This window comes from Macaca mulatta, chromosome 2 (assembly GCF_049350105.2).
Source record: "Macaca mulatta isolate MMU2019108-1 chromosome 2, T2T-MMU8v2.0, whole genome shotgun sequence".
Lineage (NCBI taxonomy): Eukaryota > Metazoa > Chordata > Mammalia > Primates > Cercopithecidae > Macaca > Macaca mulatta.
In genome coordinates this window covers 162,957,146-162,982,135 of record NC_133407.1, presented here as the reverse complement: position 1 = coordinate 162,982,135, position 24,990 = coordinate 162,957,146, and the positions used below count along the sequence as shown (strand labels likewise).

Sequence of the window (24,990 nt, the reverse complement as noted above, 5' to 3'; positions counted from 1 at the left end):
ATGGGGATAGCATTGAAATTATAAATTACCTTGGCCAGTATGGCCATTTTCATTATATTGATTCTTCCTATGCTTGAACATGGAATGTTCTTCCATTTGTGTCCTCCTTTATTTCGTTGAGCAGTGGTTTGTAGTTCTCCTTGAAGAGGTCCTTCACATCCCTTGTAAGTTGGATTCCTATGTATTTTATTCTCTTTGTAGCAGTTATGAATGGGAATTCACTCATGATTTGGAGCTCTGTTTGTTTATTATTGGTGTGTAGGAATGCTTGTGATTTCTGCACATTGATTTTGTGTCCTGAGACTTTGCTGAAGTTGCTTATTAGCTTAAGGAGATTTTAGGCTGAGATGATGGGGTTTTCTAAATATACAATCATGTCATCTGCAAACAAAGACAGTTTGACGTCCTGTTTTCCTAACCGAATACCCTTTATTTCTTTCTCTTGCCTGATTGCCCTAGCCAGAACCTCTACCACTATGTTGAATAGGCATGGTGAGAGAGGGCATCCTTGTCTTGTGTTTATAGTATTCTATGATGGTAATTTGTATTTCTGTGGCATTGGTGGTGATATCCCCTTTATCATTTGTTAATTGTGTCTATTTGATTCTTCTCTCTTTTTTTCTTTATTAGTCTGACTAGCAGTCTATCTATTTTGTTGATCTTTTCAAAGAACCAGCTCCTGGATTCATTAGGGTGTTTTGTGTCTTTGTCTCCTTCAGTTCTGCTCTGATCTCAGTTATTTCTTGCCTTCTGCTAACTTTTGAATTTGTTTGTTCTTGCTTCTCTAGTTCTTTTAATTGTGATGTTAGGGCGTCAATTTTAGATCTTTCCTGCTTTCTCTTGTGGGCATTTAGTGCTGTAAATTTCCCTCTAAACACTGCTTTAAATATGTCCCAGAGATTCTGCTATGTTGTGTCTTTGTTGTCATTGGTTTCAAAGAACATCTTTATTTCTGCCTTCATTTCGTTATTTACCCAGTAGTCATTCAGGAGCAGGTTGTTCAGTTTCCATGTAGTTCTGCAGTTTTGAGTGAGTTTCTTATTCCTGAGTTTTAATTTGATTGCACTGTGGTCTGAGAGACAGTTAGTTTGTTGCGATTTCTGTTGCTGCAGAGTGTTTTACTACCAATTATGTGGTCAATTTTAGAATAAGTGCGATTTGGTGCTGAAAAGGATGTATATTCTGTTGATTTTAGGTGGAGAGATCTGTAAAGGTTTATTAGGTCCACTTGGTCTAGAGCTGAGTTCAAGTCCTGGGTATCCTTGTTAATCTTCTGTTTCATTGAGCTGTGTAATATTGACAGTGGGGTGTTAAAGTCTCTATTATTGTGTGGGAGTCTAAGTCTCTTTGTAGGTCTTTAAGGACTTGCTTTATGAATCTAGGTGCTCTTTTACTGGGTGCATATACATTTAGGATAGTTAGCTCTTCTTGTTGAATTGATCTCTTTACCTTTATGTAGTGGCCTTCTTTGTCTCTTTTGATGCAAAGTGCTTCTTAAATACTTTGTTAAAACAGCTTATGGTTAGTAATGCTTGATCAACTTCTCATAATATTGTATGGTTTTATTTAGAACACTTATTATGTTGAATCCTTTTGCATAATCATTGTGTTCAGTGTTCATGTCATTTCCAGAAGTTTTTTGGGTTTTCTTTTCAGCAGTGGCTGTAAGACAGTAAAACAAGAGGATATTAAGATTCCAGAGCCCTGACTTTTAGTCTTAGTCATGTTAGTAACTGTTACCTTGGGCAAATCCTGTAACCATTCTTGGCCTTCTTTTAGCATGTGTAAAATGGTAAGTTCATCCTATTCTATATCATATATGGCTTCTCTCAACTCTAATTTTATACTTACTCTTTGATTTGGAACATATTTGACATTCTAAAAGTATGGAGAAGCTTGGGGGTTTTATCACTGGTTTTAGAGGATTATGTTAGTCACTTTGGGTTAATTTAGAAGCCTTGGTTAGGAATTGGAACCCCCCAGTTATAGTATTCATATAGAAAATATGCTCTGTTTAATTATGTCATCTTCAGAAATGCACAGGCATAATGGAGAATATTTAAGCTGGCTTATTTTTCCAAGCTCCCCAATTCACTACCTTCCATATATATATATATATTCTATTGGCTATTGTCTTTCAGATAGTTGAGATGAGTTTGATTCTGCATGCTGAAATGAATTTGATTTGGGCCTAGTTTAGATAATTTATTGCAAGCTTTAATATTCATCCATGTACTATCCTTCAATTTGTTGTTTTCTGCCCTTCCTCCCCCATATTGTACCTTTTTTCCCCTTCATAATGAGGTCCAGAATGGAGGAATGATGCATGATTAGACCAAATCCAGATAAATTCCCATTTAAGGAAGGACAGACTAAATTGAATTTTGGGGGGTGGTTATATATATTTCATAAAATATTCAGTGGGAGGGGAAAACAGTATCTAAATATGCTTCTAAGCTATGTGGTGGTTGGATGTTTACGGTGCAGTAAAATTAATCATATATGTTAGTGTTATGTCTTGAAATTTTATAGTTTCCTCCTTATCTCACTAAAATCCTGGGAGTTCTGTTTCTAGCTACTTAGTTTTAACATGGAACTCTGAAGTGTCTTTTGTTTTTTTCTTTTTCCGGGAAGCTTTTTGAGTGAAGGGGAGTAAAAAACTTGGATTCAAAGTTTTTTCATAAGATTGTCCAGAAAAATTATGCATGCCATTATCTCTTGCTTAGATTTTGCAAAGCTCTCTTAGATAGTTTCCTTGCTTTCACTCTTGCTTCCCATGTAGACTGTTTGTCATAGCAACTAGTGCTCCTTCTAGCATATCAGGGCATGCCACTCCTCTGTTAAAAATCTTACAGAGGCGTCTTCTTTCCCTCAGAAAAGTCAAAGTCCTCAACAGAATTTATAAAGTCTTCTAGTTGCTTCTTCCCCAATTTCACCTTTTGGAGACTATTTCTATCACTCTTCCCATGTTCACAGCAGCCACCTTATTTGTGCTTTGTGTGCACCAGGCATGCCTTTACTTTATTTGCCTTTTTGCATGCTATTTTCCCTTGTCCAAACATTTGCATGACTTGCTCCCATCAAGTCTCTGCTCATACATTACTATATCAGAGAGGCCTGCCCTGAGTTTCCTGTATAACAGAGCAACACCCCTTTCCCTTCACCTTCTTTCTTCCCTGCTTTTTTCCCCCATAATACTTATATACTACTGATGTGATTTTTTTGTGTCTTAACTACCCCCAACTAGAATGTGAGGGCCATGAAAGTAGCTCAGAAGATGATTGGCTGAACTTCTTAGGAAGTTCTGAATGTCAGAAGCCCTGAGGATATCAAACCCACTGTTCTGGGGTGAGGGCTCTGTAGCAGCAGACATTTGATCCTCCCTGTTTCCTTGGCCAGCCTTGAGGACATGGGCTGCAATATGAGTCCCACTTGAGCACTGAAGCACCCTGTGCCATATCAAAGCATTTGAGCTTATTTTGATTTTTTAAAAATTTGTGGGAAAAATGGCTGAATATTTCAGTTGCAACTAATGCCTTTGCAAACATTTGTCAGTGAATTGTGGGCATTAGCTGATGGCTTATTCATTGTATATACTGGACTGAAGAGAGAAAAATATAATGCTAAGTAATGACTAATTGAGGGTTTGACTAATAGTGTCTTCTGCCCATAGTATAATGGGTCTATGTCCTTTTTGTCAATTATGCATTTCCAGAGCACATACATGTCAAACTTAAGAGAATAAACAAGTTTTTGGTGGGGTTTTCTTTTTTTTTGCTTTGGTTTTTTTCGTATTTATTTATTCTCTTAACTGAATACCCATATAATTACAGTGAGTAACATGTATGTTAAAATGAGTAATATGTTGGAAGCAGTTAAGTTGAAGGCCTTGGCTGGTATAATATATACCACTTAAATTTTCTTCTGTGTTTAGCAAAGGAAAAATGTCAAGTTTCAAATTTTGCTGAGCATTACTGGTTTTTTTTAATTGTTGTTACCAATCCCTTCCCCCCACCCTCCCCACTGCCAATTCATTTTTGCTTTTACTTTTATTATTTTGGAGAAAGTTAAAATTAAAATGGTGTAGAACTCTTTCCCTTCCCCCCCCTTCTGCCACTGTCCCCCTCATCCTCACAATTAGGTATCCATTTCTTTTCTCATTTGGAGTGATAACTTAGCTTCCGTAGAAGAATCCTGAGTCATAAAATTGGGACATTCCTATACTACTGAGTAGATAACCCTAAAATATAGCTTTGAAATACTATTTATAAAAGGTATTTTTTTCTTCCCATTTTCAATGCCTGTTGGTTATCTGCAGTTGGATTTATTTTTATTTGTTTGGCAAACCTGATAGGTTAAGACTCAGCCAAGTAAATGCGAGGTATGTGACAGGCACTTATGTTTGTTAAATAAATTATTTGTTATAAATCTTTTCTCCTATTCAATATTTTTAAAAAATAAAGCTAATGTATATACATGGGAAAAGTTTGCTAAATTATAGCTGGCAGGGCTGATAGGAGGTTGGAAAAGGAATGTACAATTCAGGATTAGTGCATTTAGTATTTTGAGACAGATTTGTATTTGAATCCAAGTTTAGTGATTTTTGTTTTCAAGCTATGACTTGGTAAACTTAATGCCTCTTAAGCGTTCATTTGCTTTTATGTCAGATTTGGGTAGAATTATTGCATAGATTTGCTTCTGATGAATATATAGGAATATTTGTAAATAGCTTTCTTAATTCTTTTTGTGGTTTCTGAGTATAGTTGATCAAACAAATGTGTTGTCATAGAACTCCTTTTTTCTTCCTAACCCCATCATTTGTCAAGCTTTGCCTAAAGAATCTTTGTAGCCTTCATTTTCTCTCTGTTGCCACATTCTTAGATCTAGCTTGCATGTTCCCCCTTGCATGCCTTGGATTCACCGTTTCCGGTTTTTGCCTTCTTGATCTTATATGTGAAAAGGGAAAAATTGTGCAGAGCTCCGAGTTTCAATTCCAGTTTCTTCTCTCATTCTTGAGTAATATAGTCTATGCACACTACTTAGTGTAGAATGGTCTAGTTACAAGAAGAGTTGGGATGTTTATCATATTGCTTAATAGCAGCTCTCTACCAGGTGTAGGCATCAGAATTCCTTGTGTAACTTTAAAAATTCTCATTCCTGGGCCCCACTCTGGACCTCCGGGATCAGCATTTCTGGCATGGAGCCTGAGTATAAATTCCACAGGGGATTTTTATGCAGACACTCAGTTAAGAACTGCCTTATTGGGAGGCCATCTCAAGCCACTCAAGCAGATCAATATATGTAAATACTAGTTTTCATGACCTAATGGTCTTTCCTAACACCCTTCTATGGCTTTTCTATTACTAAAGAATAAAGTCAAAATGAAGCGTATCATTCAAGATCCACTTATGGTCACCCCAGTTTATCTTGTTAATTCTGTTTTTTATCATTCTTTTTGGTATTTTCCTATCAGACTGAAATTGTAGTCTAGCATCATTTTTCAACCACTCTACTTCTCTTATGATGATCTAGAATGTCCTATTCCTTTACCCCTTCATCTTCTTCATCTTTTATTTTCTAAACTCTATCTCAAAAAGGTTTACCTTCTCGATAAGCTGTTCCTAGTGCCCTCAGCTAGAAGTCACATTCCTTCTTTGAACTCCAAAACATTTATGTACTTTATTTTTTGCACTGATCCCTGATTGTTTTATCTCCAGACATCTTTCTTCCCTGCTAAAGCTTCTTGATGACTGGTTCTGTCTGTGTATGCCACCACCACTCTCTCAGTTACTTGGGTGCTTCCTTGGTACATAGTGTGTGCTGGGTTTCCGTGTCCTCCTGCCCCTTGCCAGTTGCCCCTTCTGATTTCAGGAAAACTGATTTGCATTTTTATAATGCGTAGTGAAATGTATACAAAATGCTGCTGGTGTATTAAACCAGTCTTAAGTCATTTTCCATAAAATGTCAAATTTCTTACTTTTCTTGGATTTTTTAGGGTCCGAGAAGAAAAATAAGAAATTCTACATTTGGCTTTGACAGGCTTCTCATTTACAACTAATGTTTTTGTGATAAACATAGGGCTCAGAGATGTCGGGCTAGCTTTTCCTTTTGTAATATTTGCTAGACGTGGTAATTATTGGGAGACTATTCTCCATGGATCTCTCACATGTTGTGCATGTCTTACGAGCAGAGATACAGACTGCATTTTTCCTGGACTATCATTTTCAAGGATGTTTATGTAGTGAGCTGCCTTGGAAGACAGAGATAGTATTTCTCTTCAGAGCAAAGAGCAGGTTTGCTTATGGTCCAGTATAAAAAGTGTCTCCTTCCAGAGCATGTTTACATAGAGTTTAGTGCAGTAAGGATAATGCCACCCTTCAGTGCAAAGAATGGGCATGCTTATGCTCATTTAAAATATTTGAGTTCCTATTAAGCTCAGGTTTTCTTTCCTGTAACACAACCCATTGCATGTGTAATTGTTACCTGGCCCTTGTATCACACCCCATGGAAATTGGGGCATGGGGAACTGGCTTAAATATTGACACTGGCTACTGCTATTGCCTTGAGTAGTAAAGTTCTTTGTCTCTGACCTGGAGTCTTGTGTCTTCTACCAGCACCCATGAAACTGGCAGAATAACTTGTTAGCTTACAAGTAGGGTAAAATCTCAGACCCTTCACAGTTCTTAATAATAGTTTTAAAGCTGCTCTTTTCATACCTGCAAAATCAGCCCTTCTGTAAGTAACTCTTGTTAAATTTGGCTGAGATTAGAATTCAGTTGCCTTATGACTATATACTTTGTTTATTTTTCCCTCTATTCTTTTTCATGAAAATAAATTACTCTAGTTAAAGGACTGTCATTCTGAGATTGTCCTTCTGTGAAATAATGGTATTAGTAGTGTTCTCTATCTTTCTCTCTTTTCCCCAAATAAAAGCACTGCTGTTTTACGAGGATGAGCTACACTGACAAGCATGTTGATTTGTTTACTTAAAGCTGAAGTTTGGAGTACATATTGTCTTGAAATGAGAAATGGGGTTTTTGGGAGGACATTTTTTTAAAATTCAGGTATAACATGACTTTTTAATGATAAATTAGATAAATAGTAAAACATGTTGGATAATGATAATGCTAAGGGAAAAGAAAATGAAAGAGGATAAGATTGTTTGAGTGGACAAGACAGTATTGAAATTTTAGATAATGCTGGCTATGGAAGGCCTTACTTATGGCTTCTGAGTAAAAAACTGGAGTAAATTTGGAGATGAGCCATGTGATTTTCTGGAGGGAAGGCATCTGGGTAGAGGGCACAGCAGTGCAAAGGTTCTGCAGCAGAGTGTGCCTGATGGGAAGCATTGAGGAGGCCAGTTTGTGATGCTTTGAAAACAGATAATGAGAGGGTTGGAGTATTGACCTCTGTCTTAGCTGTGTTTCTTGACTTTACTCCGGAGCATTTGCTTTTATGTTTATATATTAACCCCCTTTCCATTTGAGAAATGGGATTCCTTTCTTTAAAAACATATTCGAAAACTACAGAACTAGATAACTTGTCTTCCAAACTATTCTTAGTTCTCATTGACAGTCTCTGTAGGTGCTTATTTTTCAACAGTCAGTTTAAGTCCCAGTCTCACATTGGTGTGTTTTTTAATTCAGCAGGTATTTGAGAGCTATATTCAACCCTACTTTTTGTGGTTTATTTTTAAGCCCCCACATGATTATATTCCTTGCTTCTGTTGAAGAGAAGAGGCTGAGACAGCTTGGAACAGTTAGAGAATAATAAAACATTCTACCTAAAACCCCTCTAGCCAAGGTTGCTTCTTACCCTTTGTTACCAAATATAAAGGCTAGTTTTCAACTCTTGTTGGCCTTGAAATATTAGGACTATACCATTTCCTTGGAACACCATCCTGTCACTCTGGTTGCACCATTTCTGTTTCTCAAGGATTCCTCATTCCTTGAGTTTATGCCTTAACTGCCTCTTCTCACTCTCTTTAATCTCTTTGGATGCTCCTATCTACTATATGGCTTCAGTTACCACCTATAGGTTGTTGATTCTCATATCTAAATTTGTAGTCTAAACCCCTCTCTTGGGCTGAGTTGTTAGCAGTTGTAATAAGTTGGCTTTCTACGTATTCATTTTTATATTTAAAGCAATTTGATATCTTTTACTTAAACAAAAACAAAAACAAAAACTTGTTCTTCCTGTCTTTACTTTGGTAAATAGTATTCTTGTCCATTTGATTAAGTTATAATCTTTATGTTGGTGACCATTAGTCAAAGACTATCAGGTACACACCTGTAGTAAACAAAGTTAAGTTTATTGATGCTTTCCACAGCAAGGGAAGCCACATACCATGGGGAACCATGAAATGTCAGTAAGATGATGTTGGACAGACTTAGAGAATGTGGGCTTTTGTTGGGTAATTTTGGGGAGGATTCAGGGAAGCGATGAAGGTTTCCTTTGGATTAGATGCTGTGAAGAAATGGGGAAATTCTGTGATTGGGTATCTTAATAAATCTTATCTAGGAGATGACAAGAACAGGGTGACGCTAAAACTAATTGGTAAAGAAGCAGCAGTCACTTGTGCAAGATGGGATTTTTTGTGGTTTGCATGGAGTCCTTGCTTTTGTCTGTTCTCAGACGCAATTCCACAGTGGCTTGGGTTTGCCTCACTTCCATCATAGTCTGATGTTGGTGGTCTGTGAGATCCTGTTTGACAGAAAAATGCTAAAGTCTAGTGAGTGCTGAGCCACCTTCCAGCTCTGAGGGGTTGCTTTTCTCTCTCTTTCTCAGTTATTTGGGATAGATGTAGATTAGGTGGCATTCAGACAATAGGAAGATGTATTTTAGGGTATTCGAACAAATAATTTACATGCTATTGGCTATGTGTGAGGGGCAGTAAAGAAAATTATTATACTGGTAATATATCAGTAGGCTCTAGTGTTATGTTGAAGTAGAGATCACTTGGTTGTTTATTCTTTATGTATCAGTCATACATGGGGCCTTTTATAGCTAAATGTTTGAGTACTTAACTATTTGCCAGACACTAAGTACTTATATGTTCTCTTTTAATCTTTCAAGTAAGTTGACTCAGAAAGGAAGGATGTATACTCCTGTCTTTGGGAATAACCAAACTGGAAATCCAGGTGTGGCTAGTGGTGTAGACTGTTAAGTAATGTTTAAGAATGTGAGTTTTAGCATAATAGATTGGATTGATTAGATGACCAGAAACTCTTGGTTTTAGGTATTTATTTAGCTTTCCGCATTATGTAGGCCCAAATGTGTAATGTGAAAAAAAAGAAAAGAGAAAAGCTGCCAAGAAAGGGTATAAGTTGTGGTAAGCTGTAAAAAATTTGGCTTTAAGTTAAAATAAATATATGTTAGAAATATTGTGATTAAAAACTATGCTGAAGTTAGGGATGAAATTACTTTGAAATACATCAAAAATGATAGATGGATAGATATGTGATGAATAGCAAAATGCTAACTGTAGAATCTAAATGGTGTTCACATGGCTGTTCACTGTGAAATTCTTTCAACCTTTGTGTATATTTGAAAGTTTTAATAATAAGATATTGGGGGAGGGTGGAGATATAAACTGTCTGCTAAAGTCTTCTCCCTGACCTGAGATACTTATTTTCTCTGTAGGAACTTTCCGCTGTACTTTTTGTCATACAGAGGTAGAAGAGGATGAATCAGCAATGCCCAAAAAAGATGCACGCACGCTTTTGGCAAGGTTTAATGAACAAATTGAGCCCATTTATGCATTGCTTCGGGAGACAGAGGATGTGAACTTGGCCTATGAAATACTTGAGCCAGAGCCCACAGAAATCCCAGCCCTGAAACAGAGGTGAGTGTAGGCCCTGTGCTCTTACTAAGAATACTTTTCAACCTGTTCTTGTTTTAACTACCTATACTTTGGAGAGCAAGAGTGGGTAATTTACTAGGAGACTCAAGACTGTAATGTTACACAGGTTCTCAGTTCTGCCACATTTGTCTTATTATCATGTGCCTGTGATGAAATTCGTTTGTTCTAAATGCAGAACACTGTGGACTTTAGGCAAAAGTCTTTAAATATTTAGGTTTGACTTCAAGTACTCATTCTGCTTGGGCCTGTAGCAACTCAGCCAATTGTTAGCTAATCCTAAATTAGTTGTGCCACTTGGGTATATTTGAATTTTCCTAGCCAGCTTCTGAAGGCTGAAGTCCTTTAAGGAATTCGGCATTTTCTTTTTTGTTTTTGAAGCAATTTAACCACCTTTCTTTCTTAGTTGTAATTGCAACTTCCTTGAAAGTAAAATATAGCTGGTGTTACCTGTGGGTTAATACTCCTAATAGTGGCTCCCTATTTTTATCAGTGTTCCCTAATGTTTGAATTGCAGAGGTAGGCTTAGTTTTGCCATGCCAGAAAAAGTTGTTTATATTTTCTTGAAAAGCATAAACGAAAATGGGGGTCAGGGAGTGCTCTCCTACTCTACCCTTTTTTTTTTCTCTCCGTCTTCCCAGCATCAAGTAAGGGATATCTTTATTTAGATACCCTTCACTCCACCCACTCCCTTTGAAAGAGCTGAACAATCAGGTTGTATCTGTATAGTTTTTAGGAGCATTCTTAGTATTTTATTTCTTGTGGAACTGATGTTACAGAATAGCCAGTCCTGAGTAAATTTGGCTTCTTTTAGATGGTTAAAAGCAATCCAATTCTACAGAAAATTTTGTGTCTGTAAGAGTTACGAATTTTCTAATCCAGTACCATGTGTCAGTTAGGATGCCTTTGCCTGTGATAACAGAATATCTAACTCTAGTTGGAATTAGAATCCAGTCTAGAAGTAGATTGAACAGTAAGAAAATTTGTCTTGCATGACTGGAAGTCCTGAAGTAGTACAGTTCAAAACTGGTTAGTTTCACAGCTCAATTATATTTTCAGGGATCTAGATTTGTTACATCTTTCTACGCTGCTGAACTCAGCCTGTTGATTGTCCTCTTGGAACCATGAGGGGAGCTAGCCTAAGATGGCCATGTATTTCTAGGTATCACATGCAGATGAAAATGTTCAAATGCAGAAAAAGGGACCATCCCTTCCTTGTGTCCTATTTTAAAACTGAAGAAAGGTTTCCCAGAGGGCCCCCTAGGATACTCTATTTATCCCCGGATGTCTCACTGGCTACAGTTGCCTTATATGCATATTTCTAAACCAGCAGCTGGCAAAGGAAATGAGATCACATGACTGGTACTTATAGTAGTTAAGGTTTACCTTCTAGGACTGGGGAAGGTCCCAGAGCTCTTTGGAGCAAATTGCCATTAGTATTTTAATAAAGCCAATAAGCAAAGAAAGAAAGGAGCCACAGTTGATAGGAAACTAATAACATCCGTATCACAGATAGCTTTAACTTTTGGTACTGGTTATTTCTTTCTTTTTGTATACGAAAAGGATTTCCTCTTTTGAAAAAGGAATTTATTTCTTTCTGTATCTTTTTCAGTCCTTTTAAGTTATATTGTAGCTCTAACATACAAGGTTATGAGGGAAATTGATTTTACAAAAATACAAAATTTTCTAAGCTTATGGGGGGGATTATTTCATGTTGAAGTATGCATCAGTGTACTATTTGATTTCTTCCTACACAATATACTATCTGAATTATTCTGATGTTTCCTCTCCTACCTGTAGTTATTTGTCCTGTTTATCAAGATGCTTCTCCACTACAATAGCATTCAGTCACCCACCACCACTGACTTCCTGTCTCTAATGTTCTCCACCTACCACAATCCAGCTCCCCTTCCAGGATCTTTATTTCGATATCCCCCACTCACTGCAGGCCTGAGATGAGTCTTAGTGGTACAGTGACACCAGAGGCCCAATAGCAGCTCTCTGTATCAGGTCACCTTCTTCTCATCAGGAATGATGGTGACTCCAGGGATGAAGAAGAACCAGGAAGTAGAGGAAATAAACTGATCAGGAAAAAAGGATACCCAACAATCTGGCCATTAAGAAAAAAGGGAGGAAATGGAGGCAGACAAGAAAGACAGAATGGGGTTCCTAGAGCTGCCAGCCAGACCAAAGTAAAACCGTTTCCATGTGGTCAGGAAAAAAAACATTAGGTTAGAAGATGTTACTGAGGTTATAATATCCCCACCAAAGCATTTGACAAATTCCACTCCTTGTATATAACATCCTGGAGGTGATATTGATTTGGCCTTTCTGTACTATAGGAGTATGGAGTTTTGAAATGGCCCATCCTGCCTCAGTACAAGAGAAGAAGCATCAGTAGAGTGGTATGGGAGCTCAGAGATGATAGCTCTTTTTTTTTTTTTTAAATAAGTGGCAATATTGTTAGTTTGATTACTGATCTGTAATCAGTTAAATTGTAGCTTGTCCCTAGGTCAGAAACCAGGGGCTATCTCTGCAGAACTGTCAGTAGGCCTAACCCAAGAGTTGATGGACAATTCTATCCTTTCAGCAAGTCAACCTATTGATGATATATAAAAATCTTCCTGTCTTTCTAAAGTGGAATTCTCTGCTAGTAATCCCTTTTTCATCATCTCTTAACACCTTAAAGATCTTTAAAAATTTAGTTTTGAAATAATCTTCCCCTCTCTGAACAGGAGTTATATTTTTTAAAAGTTCTAAAATTTCTTAAATAATATAAAAAGATTCAAACATGAATTGTCATTTTTGTCATCTTCAATTAAAATTGTTCCAGATTTTAAAATTTGTTTGACTTGTGGTCAAATGTCTGCTGCCTCACACTGGAATAAAACCCATCTTGAATTTCTGTGACAGAATACTGAAAACAAAAGACTTTTTAAAAGTACTCTTGTGTTAACATTTATTTTAATTGTTCTGTTCTTGCTCTCTAGCTTTCTTGTTTTTCTCAAAGTACTCCTCATACCTTCATGAGATAGTCTTTAGTCAATGCTAAAGATAGAGAATAGAGAAAAACTCTGTGTTCAGGATTATATATAAAGAGAAACAGTAACCTCAGAGTGAGTGAGTCATTTAAGTCTGGATCAAGGAAAGATAAGGATGTGGTTGGCCAGATCAGAGAAATATGCCTATTCTGTCTCTCCCAGGTGGGGTTAGCTAACTCGGGGAGATACATTTTGGGGTGGTGGATATATAGAGCAGACTCAGCACATCAAGATGGGGGTGTTGGCTGAGGATAGAAGAGGCATTGAAAGGAGTCAGAGAGACAAATGGGTGCAGGAGGAGAGGCCAGAATGTAGAGTAAGCCCAGAAACATAAAAAACCAGATCAGACCAAGAGAGAAGAGAAAGAAAAGTGAATGCTGAAGGAGACAAAACTTCAAAAAGCCAACCTATACAAAGTAAGCAGCATCATATTACAGTGACAGCAGCAACACAGCCTTTAAAAGACCACCCAGAACAGATGGAAGATAGAAAATGACTAGAGACAGTTAATAGTTACATTGAGATGAACGAGAAATGATACACAAAGTAACATCAATGAATGCAGAAAGAAATAGCAGAGAGAAACCAGTTATTTGCATTTGCAATTGTAGCATAAGACTTCAGAATATAGCAAAAAAAAAAAAAAAAAAAAAGATGGTTTGGATATGTTTACAGAGAGATGCCTCATAGTCCTAGATTTAGAGAGCAAATAACTGGTAGAAAGTAGGAGCAGTGAGGAGGCAAAAGAAGTGATTGAGACATGGAACAGGTAGAACAGGCACCGGGAAGGAAAAGGCTGTGGGAGAAAGTGGTTTACAAAGTAGCCCTGGGAACAGAGGTGGAATAATGTAAAGAATGCAAAGGCAGTACCTGGAAGGCATGGATTAAATGACTGGATCAGTGTGGATTGGACAACTGGAAATAACATTATTTTTTTGTTGCACAAGTAGCAGTGGCCCTATAGATATCCAGAGGTAGGACAGGATAGGTGGGATAGCTAAGCCCAAGTTTACCTCCAGAGGATGGTCAGAAACAGTGTAATTAGGGAAAGATGTGATGGGCTAATCAGATACACGGACACAGACCTCAGCTAAGTATGAGTTAGAAAACCCTGGTAGATAAGAAGTGACCCGGAAAGAAGTGAAGAGTAAGGGAGTAAGCAGAGATGAAGTAAGACAAAAGTGAAGGCAAAATAGTGAATGGCTTAGGAGGAAAGACTAATGAAGTATTTATTAGATTCAGAATGAGTCGGCGCTTCACGCGGGAGATAATTCAGGATCCGTGGAAAAGAGTGAGAAAAATGGATGAAAAGTAAAGGAGAGACGTGAGGCCAGGTCAGTCATGGACACTGAAAGAAACACCCAAAAGGTTTGGAGTGAGCAGGCAGTTCAAGAAACATGAAGATGGTTACAGGATAAAAAATAGCTGTCTGGACAGAGGGAGGTGGAGAAGCATATGTAGAAGTTGAGGTGGAAAGCGTCAGTAGCAGGCAGAGAAAGGCATGAGCTCAGAGAATCAGGATATTCAAAAGAATTTGGAACAGATTGAGAGTGAAACAGGCAGATAAAATGGGGAACCATCAGAAATACTGAAAACTTGGCCTAATACAGAGGTTAGGGGGGAACATAAGTGCCTAGAAGATAAGGACGTGATCAGACCTGGAACAGGCTAACAGACAAAAAAGATCATGGGTGATAAAAGTAAAAAGCAAAACAGAATAGACTGAGTGAAACAGACCATTGTCACTGCAGAGTAGAATCTGGTTGGGGATGGATACAGAGTATCAGCATAGATGTGGAGATAGAAAGATACAACTCCATAGAAAAGAAGCTAGTCTCTGCAGAGGATTATACCTTATTCCATGGGTGGCCGGAGAAGAACACTACTTGAGGTCAGTCTTTGTAGAATAGTTTTCTAGCTTTTTCCATGATCAGCACACAAAAGAAAGGAAAAAGCACATAGAACCACTTTGAATTATTCTGGGTTGAGCTGAGATAACATTTTTAAAAATTCAGTGTGTTTTGTTTTTGTTTTCTATACAAAATACTGGGAGAGATTTTTGCCAGACTAGTGGCTTTAAGTAGATGATGTCACCATATCACTCTCTCCTTCTCCAAGTATTAATAGATTTATTGAAACATCTTAAATCTATAAAACCTCAGTCATTTATATACACCAGAGGATCCTGTGTTTGAGGAACTTAAATATAAATATGATGTGTTTTTCTAACACATGCACCTTTTACCCTGAGGTTTAGAAGCCCTTTCTTGGCCTTGTTGAAGCATGTGTGCATGATTACTAAATAGCATTTACATGTAGTATTTCAGTAATTGCCTCCCCAGCTGCCCTTCTTTTCCAACATCAAGACATTAATTTTTCTTCTTCCTATATTCCTCTATTCTTTTTATATAGTAAGGACCATGCAGCAACTACTGCTGGAGCTGGTAGCCTGGCAGGTGGGCACCACCGGGAAGCATGGGCCACCAAAGGTCCTTCCTATGAGGACTTATACACTCAGAATGTTGTCATTAACATGGATGACCAAGAAGATCTTCATCGAGCCTCACTGGAAGGGAAATCTGCCAAAGAGAGGCCCATTTGGTTGAGAGAAAGCACTGTCCAAGGGGCATATAGTTCTGAAGATATGAAAGAAGGTAAGAGTAGAAGTCAGCAAAATGGATATGTCTTAGGTTCAGTAGAACATGAACTTGGTTTAGTGGGAAGCTGCCTGAGCGATTCTGGATCTGTTCTACAGAACAATTAATTGCATTATATTAGGAAGTAAGAAATTGAGCAATAAGATAAAAACCAACTAGTATACTTGCATTGCCCTTCAACTTAGTGAAAATGACAAATAGCCTTTTAAATTTTCAATTTTAGATTTGAAAAATTGTCATTTTATCTTAATTTCTTGGAAAAATGCTATCTATTGTTTTCAAGGTAGCCATACTCACCTCTCCTTTAATCTTATATTACCCTGACTTATATGCATTTAATTTTTCTGAATTGGGAGCCAAAACTATACACTCCCCCAAACTTTATGTTGTTTCTTCATAAATACCAAGGAGTGTGTGCTACCTGAAATATATACAAAGAGTCCACATGAATAAAGGATTGAGCATTCTCACAGTCCAAGACAGTTAGCAGAACTTTGTTCTAGAGGATTTTGGAAATTTCTGAGCCATAAAGGGTTAAGAATTGCATACTAATCTTCAGAAGTTAGAGAACTGCAAGATTTTACTTTTTTAGTCTAAGTTACTGGATTCAGGACTTTGAGTGATGATAGTTTACGAGTATGTAGAAAATGGGAGGCGAAAATGGATGACGATGACTCAAGCTGGAAAGTAGAGAGGAAAGGTGTCTCTATTTCTGGCTGGATTATATCAGTGTAACAATCTATGTGCTGCTACTCCCAAGTTAATATATCGTTACTAACATATCACCAAACTCAAGTTACTAACATATCACCTGAGTTTGGTGATCTGTTAGTGCCAAAGAATAATCAGTAACTGAAAACCACTTGTTTTTTGACCTTTCTCCTAGCCTCTTTTCCCTTTGGTATTAGCATTTAGTATATGTATATACTAGAAACCGTGAAGGTAATGTGGAGTTTGGTAGTGATGGTAAAGCAGCTAATACCTCCACTGTGCTTCTCTTTGATATATTAATTTTAATAAGAAAAAATTTTCCAAGGTAACCATACTTTACCTTCCTTCTTCCTCACTGATTAGCCTGCCACGTTGGTTTTTTTGACGGAGTCTCGCTCTGTTGCCTAGGTTGGAGTGCAGTGGTGCGATCTTGGCTCGCTAAAACCTCTGCTTTCCGTGTTCAAGTGATTATCTTGCCTCAGCCTCCTGAGTAGCTGGGATTACAGGAGCAAGCCACCATGGCCAGCTAATTTTTGTATTTTTAGTAGAGATGGGGTTTCGCCATGTTGTCCAGGCTGGTCTCAAACTCCTGACCTCAACTGATCTGCCTGCCAAAGTGCTGGGATTACAGGCATGAGCCAGTGTGCCCAGCCTGTTGTGCTATTTACATTCAAGTTGTTTTAGATTATACAGTAGTTAGGCTATACTACTATTTAATAAATTTGTTTTTCCCACCTTGGCTCTTGCCTGTTTTTAAAGCAGCCTTCTTTTCTTTGAACTTAGGAAGAAAACTGAATAAAATAAAACTATTATTAACCAACATTATATATTAAGCTCATAAGTTTAACATTCTAGTTTACAGTTCCTAGAATGATAGAATATGAATCGTATGGGCCTTAAATAAGTTATCTGGTCTACTTAAGTTTTATAAATATTTATTTCAACATAAAATAGGATAGTATATTGTCATGTCTAAATTTGTCTTAAGTTTCTTGATAGTAGAGCAGACTCTATCCAGTGAATGTATGAAGTGGGTCTTACACTTGATTTTCCTCAAACTTCAAGTCATGTTGATATCTTTCACAACTGTATTAACTTCAGTCATTGTTCTCATTACCATACTGAAGAAAGTTCTAATTCCTTTTGATTATGTTTTCCTTAAACAGTTCTCTTTTCCACTGTTACCACCTCCTACTGTTTTTGTTTATTTTTGTCTTTTTCTGGACCATCTCTAATTGTAATATACTTTACTTGAGACATAGTGACCAGAATGATACATGTTGTTCATGCATGGATTCACCATTGATTTGAGTTTTATTTCCAGTATATCTTTCTGGTTTTTACTTGAGATTTTCTTTTTTGCTTTGGTTCTGGAAGCATGTTAAGACCAAAAACTTTAGAAACACATAGAGGTACTTTTTAGGATCTTCTCTGCCTTGAATTCAATAGCTTGGATCATATCTTTCAGTATATTTTAGATTATTTTTCTGTAGGCAGATTTTCTTGCACTTGCTGAAATAGAAATAGATCTGCTACTTTTCTGCCCACGTATACAACCTTCAGCTCTTCCTATGTTTTTTTGCTGCAATTTGGCCTTTCGGTACCCACAATTGTTTAGCATCAATTCCGTGAATATAGTTTCCCAGTATACATCTTCTTTGTAATTTATAACTCTGTTGAAAAAGACTGTTCCTAGAACCACTGTTTCTACTTTACCATCCAGAAATTAGCTCACTCATTTATCCTTGTTTTTTGTTTTCTGTCTTCATCTGTAACAGAATAATTCTTTTTTTCTCCAAACCTCTCAAGACCCTTGTCGAAATCTGTTACGTGTGACTTAATTTAGTTTACAAAACTAATTTTCTTTTTCCCTAATTTTATATTTAAATATTAATCAAAATAGTGTGTTGATATTATTAAACTATTTGGAACATTCTTTTAGGAGCAATTATTGTTTTAAAGGCTTGCATGCATTCCCTCTTTTCTTTCTGTTGTAATGCTGCATTGGCAGTAAGCTCTAGGGAGGAGGTTCAGCCTTTGACAATATTTTGAAGTAGTTAAGTTTGATTTTAACTCTCATTTTGACAGTCATGTTACCAAAAGCCCCTTTTCTCTGACCTAAATTTTTAACTTATCTGTTTCTATTTCCCTTTCTGTCTCTCACCTGCCCAGTATCTCATTTTAGGAGTTCTGTGCTTTCTAAAATATCCAGGGTTTTAGCTAATTCATTCTAATGTGTTAATGAAAAGATGTTTTCACTTTATCCATAGTCAGAATTGACTATTTCTGCGCCTTCTCGTGATAGTGATGGTGATGATGATGATGATAGGTAGGTAGATAGATAGACAACACTATTCTAAGTGCCAGGCCCATTCTAGACACTTCACAGACATTCACTTAATCCCCACAGTAATCTAGTGAAGTAAATACTATTTTCCCCCTTTCTGTACTTGAGAAAATTGAAGTGGAGAGATGAAATAACTTGGCCAAAACATATGGCTAAATAGTGTTAGGATTCGAATTAGGGAGTCAGGTTCCAAACAATACTTTTAATCTTTTTATATATTTTCAATGGCAGTATGTTTGGTAGTAGTATCAGAATGCAGAATGCAGATAGTTTTCTTAAATATTTAATCTGCAGTATATCAGGTAAGGTATGTACGCAAAATGATAGGAGGTGTGTGGTGAAAGAAGCTTCATTCCTAAAATTAGATTCTTTCTTTATAAAGAGTTTGAAGTATGCCTAGTTTGCTTCATGAAAATAAAACTCACATTTATTCACTCATTTGTCAAATGTTTATTCAGTGCCTAACAGAGTGGCAGGTACTATCCAGGTAAATGGGATATATCCATGAATAAACAAGATAAATATCTGTTGTGGTGGAACCTACACCCTTGGAAAGGGGATGACAAAGACAATAGATGTAAGTTATTCATTATGTTAGGAAATAAGTGCTATGGGGGAAAAATAGAGCATTGGGAATTTAGGGATGGGATACATTTAAAAGATAACATTTGAATAAAGACATGAAAGATGGAAGGGAGTTAACTGTGTGAGTACCTAAAGGAAAAATATTCCAGGCAGAGGGAACAGGCAGTGCAAAGGCCCTGAGGTAGGAGTGTGTCTGATATGTACAAGGAATACCATGGAGGCTACTGTGACTAGACGAGAATGAGCAGGGGAAAGAAATAAGAGGTAGATGGTCAGGAAGGATTCCAGATGAGGTGGTATCCTATAGGCCATTGCAAAGCTTTTACCTTGAGTGAGATAAAAAGCCATGTTTTGAGGCCGGGGCGCGGTGGCTCAAGCCTGTAATCCCAGCACTTTGGGAGGCCGAGACGGGCGGATCACGAGGTCAGGAGATCGAGACCATGCTGGCTAATACGGTGAAACCCCGTCTCTACTAAAAATACAAAAAACTAGCCGGGCGAGGTGGCGGGTGCCTGTGGTCCCAGCTACTCGGGAGGCTGAGGCAGGAGAATGGCGGGAACCCGAGAGGCGGAGCTTGCAGTGAGCTGAGATCCGGCCACTGCACTCCAGCCCGGGCGACAGAGCCAGACTCCGTCTCAAAAAAAAAAAAAAGCCATGTTTTGATTTTCTATTATGCCAGCTACCGTAGTGGAGTCGATTCTTCATAGACATTATTGTTTATGTTTTTATCCAGAATCTTAGAAAGTCGATGCTTTTATCACCTCATTTTACAGAAAAAGGTATTGAAGTTTAGAGATTAAATAACTTGCCCAAGATGCTTGTGTATAGAAGAACCAGGATTCAACTCTATGCTATAATACTGTTAAAGCCGATGTACTTGACCATTATACTACTTAAGTTCCAGTTTGTAAGAAATATTTTGAATATTTTATGGATAGTAGCTCAAAAATAGAACCAGTGAAGTCTGTTATTTTATTGTATCATTTAAATATATGTTAAAATATTATCTATATGTTATAAAGAAATGCCATTTATATTTAAGATTATTGACTTTCTGAGTTTTACTCCCCAGGGGGCATAGATATGGATGCATTTCAGGAGCGTGAGGAAGGCCGTGCTGGGCCTGATGATAATGAAGAGGTCATGCGAGCACTGCTCATTCATGAGAAAAAGACTTCCTCTGCCATGGCTGGTTCAGTGGGGGCAGCCGCTCCAGTGACCACTGCCAATGGCAGTGACTCGGAAAGCGAGACCAGTGAGTCAGATGATGATTCTCCACCCCGTCCGGCAGCTGTGGCTGCGCATAAACGAGAAGAGGATGAAGAGGAAGATGACGAGTTTGAAGAAGTAGCAGATGACCCCATTGTCATGGTGGCTGGCCGTCCGTTCTCCTACAGTGAAGTGAGCCAACGGCCAGAGCTAGTGGCCCAGATGACACCAGAAGAAAAGGAAGCATATATAGCCATGGGACAACGCATGTTTGAGGACCTCTTTGAGTGAGATTTCCCTACTTCTTTCTCCTTTCTCTAATGCTTAGTTCAAAAAGAAATGTCTCATCTTTGAAGAAAAGTATTTAAGTGGCTTTCTGCCCCTCTTGATGGTGATCCTTGTGCAAAGAATGATGGTAGAGAGTTTGACTTTTATGCCAGAAACTTTCCCAGCAAGGTGGGGTGCTGGGAATCCTACCCTTCCTTGCTGTCACTACAGTACTAATATTTTACTGTATTTTCTTTTCTTTTCTTTTTCTTTTTGAGACGAAGTCTCACTCTTGTCTCCCAGGCTGGAGTGCAATGGTGCAATCTCGGCTCACTGCAACCTCTGCCTCCTGGGGTCAAGTGATTCTCCTGCCTCAGCCTCCCAAATAGCGGGGATTACGGGCACCCGCCACCACACCTGGCTACTTTTTTGTATTTTTAGTAGAGACAGGGTTTCACCGTGTTAGCCAGGATGATCTCGATCTCCTGACCTCATGATCTGCCTGCCTCAGCCTCCCAAAGTGCTGTATTTTCTTACCTAATTTTTTTCTTGCCTTATTAAGACATAATTTTCTCCCTTCTGAAATGAATGAGGGATGTTCATAAGGTAAATCTTTCCCATCCATCTGTTTACTACAATAGGTTACAATAATTCACTGATCACATCCATTTAATCTGTTCTAGCCAGGCATTCCAAACAACTTCTTATACTGCTGCCCACCAAAGCAGCTTGCCAACAGTCAAATCATTGATTGGGGGGAAAAATCCTGAAAGTTGCTTAGAATTTGAGCATTTCCTCAAAATTGAGATAGGTCAATATGTAATGGGAGGTGGAAGTGTGTGTGGAAGGGGGATAGATATACTTGAGTCTCATGATTAATGTCTAAACCAGAATTTGTGTCTTTAGAACTGACCAGACTGTTAGATTTAATTGTATTGCTTAATGTCTTTTGGTTTAGGTTTGGGATGATAGAAAGCAGAAAGTGTAATTGGTAAACCCTTAGGAAGAAACTAGAAAAACACGGACATTGGACGAGAAGTCTGTGTAAAGGGTTGAAGAGTGACAAACATTGCGAACAGTGCCTTAGAACTGTGTCAGTTAGTCTGATTTGCAAATCCTTTATATAAAGCTGAGACTGGTCCTGGTTTTGTTCCCTTTGGGTACAGACCTCTTGTCAGTGCTATAAATTGTTTAATGAGGCCATTCCAGCAGAAATCAACATAGAATAATTGATTACTCTTCTCTGTCACTCTCCCTCTTTCTAAACATCATTGAAGGCTGTCTCTCTTTTGATTCTTGTCAGACATGGTATTTTAGGGTACATCCAGTATACCATTGAGCATTGTAACCTCAACAAACAGTTTATTTTGGGTTCTGATATGTAGCATGGTATTTTCCCTAAGGCAGAACTCTAAAGAACTTTCACACAAGGGTCTATAACAATTGTATATCTTAAAATATTTTTCCTTGCATTGTAATTTTTACGTATTTATCATTTTATAGTACACGTGTAAAGGATATATGAGCCTTGTATGGAGTGATGTTTCATTTACCTGGGTTGTATTAATGACTGAATGTTGACAGTAAATCTATTTTATACTGACTGAAATTTGTTCATTTTAAGCCCTGTAACATCTTGGAGCATATTAAACTGAAAATTCTTCCCATTAAAAAATGTTAAAGACTTTTTTATTAGTCATATTTTAAATAATAGATGCATCATATGGGATCTAAACTTTTTGTGCAGTAAGATACCTTTGTACCTTGTATACGTATTCAGCTTTTACACTTGATCTTAGCCAAAAGACCAGGAAGCAATGTTATTCAGCTTTAAACATTGTTTTTTAAACTTTTATAGTTCTAAAAGTTAATTTAAATAAAATGGTAATCAGATGTTAATTTTTAAAATGTAGTTAATTTTTTAAACTATTTTTTGTGAGTGTGTTCGTGTGTATGTAGAATTCGTGTTATGAAAAAATGTCACAAGCGAATATGGAGATAAGAATAAAGGTATTCATTGCAGCAGTATTTGAAATAGAATAAAAAGATAGATACACTCACTAAATCTGTATTTCGTCCTAAGTACTCAGGACACCAAGGCAGGAGGATTGTGTAAGCCAGGAGTTCAAGGCTAGCCTGGGTAACATAATGAGATCCCATCCCTCCCCCAAAAAGAATGTATTGAGAGAAAAGATATCCATAATGTGTTAAATATTGGATTCAGTTTTTCTAGGGGAGTGTGTATTGCGTGTGTGTGTGTGTGTGTGTGCGCGCGTGTGAAGGAGAAAGTAGCTAACATATAGTGAACTATGTGCCAGACACTATTTTAAGTGCTTTATATATGTTAACTCATTCAATCTTTTATAATACATCTGTGAGGTAGGTATACATATATAAATATATATATGAATTAGGGATGACAATTACAGTGATCTTAATATGTTGTTATGAGAAAGATATTTTTATTTTGAAAGAGAATCAAACACATTTAATGAAAGAAATAGTAGAGTGTCAAAAGCAAGGTCTTTTTAGGTTAATGCTAGGATTTTTAGGTGAGTAGGCCCTCAGTTAAGTAAAATGAAAAAATCCAGAGTTTATCATTTTTTTGGATAAACATCTCTAAATTACTCAAAATCAATGGGAAGATACAATTTAATAGGTAACTATCCCCCATTCAGTGACATCTAATAAGACTCAATAGAATTTATATTACTTTATCAGATAGGTTTATCTCTTGAGTGGCAAAATAATCTGGTGAGGAGAGACAGTCAGTGACAGAAGGACCAAAAATGGCAGCCCTGCCGATTAGCCTCTGAAGCTCTAGTAAGGGCAGGCTCACACCCAAGGTTGGTAGATACATGTAGTCACTGTGTCTCTTGACCCCAGGAAAGCTAGAGTCATCACCACACACAGCCCATAAGCGATGATGGAGGAGCTTGGTTTCCCTGAATGTGGTTGACTATATTCGTGTATCTCAAGTGTCAGCTGAACAAGTATCCCAGCTTTCCCACTGTCCTTTAAGATTTAAATAGAACTTTTTATCCTAACATGTTGGACTACTTCTTCTAGTATCATTTCTTTTGGGAGATGACAGTTTTTTGCAGGTGGTAGGGGACAGGGGAGTATAGGCAGGGAGCTTGTATCCTCTGGCTTCACGTTTCTGCTTCCCTGGCTTTTCCATCTCTCCTCTACACCACCTGTCCTTGACCCCCCAGTACCATCAACATAAGTTTGTGGAGCAGATCTTCCCTGAAGCTTTTACAGTAGAGAGCAAAAGCAGCAGGGCTATGAGAGAGGGATTTTTGTTTCTGTATTCCTTTTATTTTTAGTTGACATATAATAATTGTACATATTTGTGGGATGCAGAGTGATTATTTCTTCCAACTTTTAGGCTCAGGGGTATATGACATGCAGGTTTCTTATATAGGTAAATTGCGTGTCATGGAGTTTGGTGCACAGATTATTTTGCCACCCAGGTAATAAGCACTGCATCTGATAAGTAGTTTTTCAGTCGTCACCCTCCTCTCACCCTCCACTCTCAAGAAGGCCCTGGTGTCTGTTGTTCCCTTCTTTGTGTCCATGTGTACTCAGTGTTTAGTTCCCACTTATAAGTAAGAACATGGGGTGTTTGGTCTTGATTCTTGCATTAATTCACCTGGGATAATGGCCTCCAGCTCCATCCATGTTGCTGCAAAAGATAGGATCTCATTCTTTTTTATGGCTGCATAGTGTTCCGTGGTGTGTATGTACCACATTTTCTTTATCCAGTCCACCAGTGATGGGCATGTGTTTTTATGGTAGAATGACTTATATTTCCTTGGGTATAAATATACTCAGTAATGGGATTGCTGAGTTAAATGGTAGCTCTATTTGGGGTGCTTTTTTTGTTGTTTTTTTTTTGAGACAGTCTCTCTCTTGCCCAGGCTGGAGTGCAGTGGCATGATCTTGGCTGGTGTGCCGCAGCCTCTTGAGTAGCTGGGATTACAAGTGTGCACCACTACGCCCAGCTAATTTTTATATTTTTAGTAAAGAAGGGGTTTCACCATGTTGGCCAGGCTGGTCTCGAACTGACTGCAGGTGATCCACCCGCCTTGGCCTCCCAAAGTGCTGGGATTACAGGTGTGAGCCACCATGCCTGGCCAATTTCTGTATTTTTAGTAGAGACAAGGTTTCACCTTGTTGGCCTGGCTGGTTTCTGACCTCAGGTGATCTGCCTGCCTCGGCCTCCCAAAGTGTGCTGGGATTACAGGTGTGAGCCACCATGCCCAGCCCAATAGCTCTGTTTTAAGCTCTTTGAGAAATTTCCAGACTGCA

The 24,990-nt window shown here is 37.9% G+C and overlaps 1 protein-coding gene across 2 annotated transcripts in view; it reads left to right on the top strand.

Annotated features, from left to right (window-relative positions):
* Positions 1–22,351, top strand: part of GTF2E1 (general transcription factor IIE subunit 1) — a 37,027-nt gene extending 14,676 nt beyond the window's left edge. Inside the window, exons 3-5 of one of the 2 annotated variants that reach the window (XM_028843353.2) lie at positions 9,673–9,844; positions 15,313–15,554; positions 20,273–22,351. In XM_028843353.2, the coding sequence (XP_028699186.1) occupies positions 9,673–9,844; positions 15,313–15,554; positions 20,273–20,700 (842 nt within the window). In that variant the 3' untranslated portion in view covers positions 20,701–22,351. 2 annotated transcript variants of the gene reach the window in all.
* Positions 22,352–24,990: the final 2,639 nt, after the last annotated feature.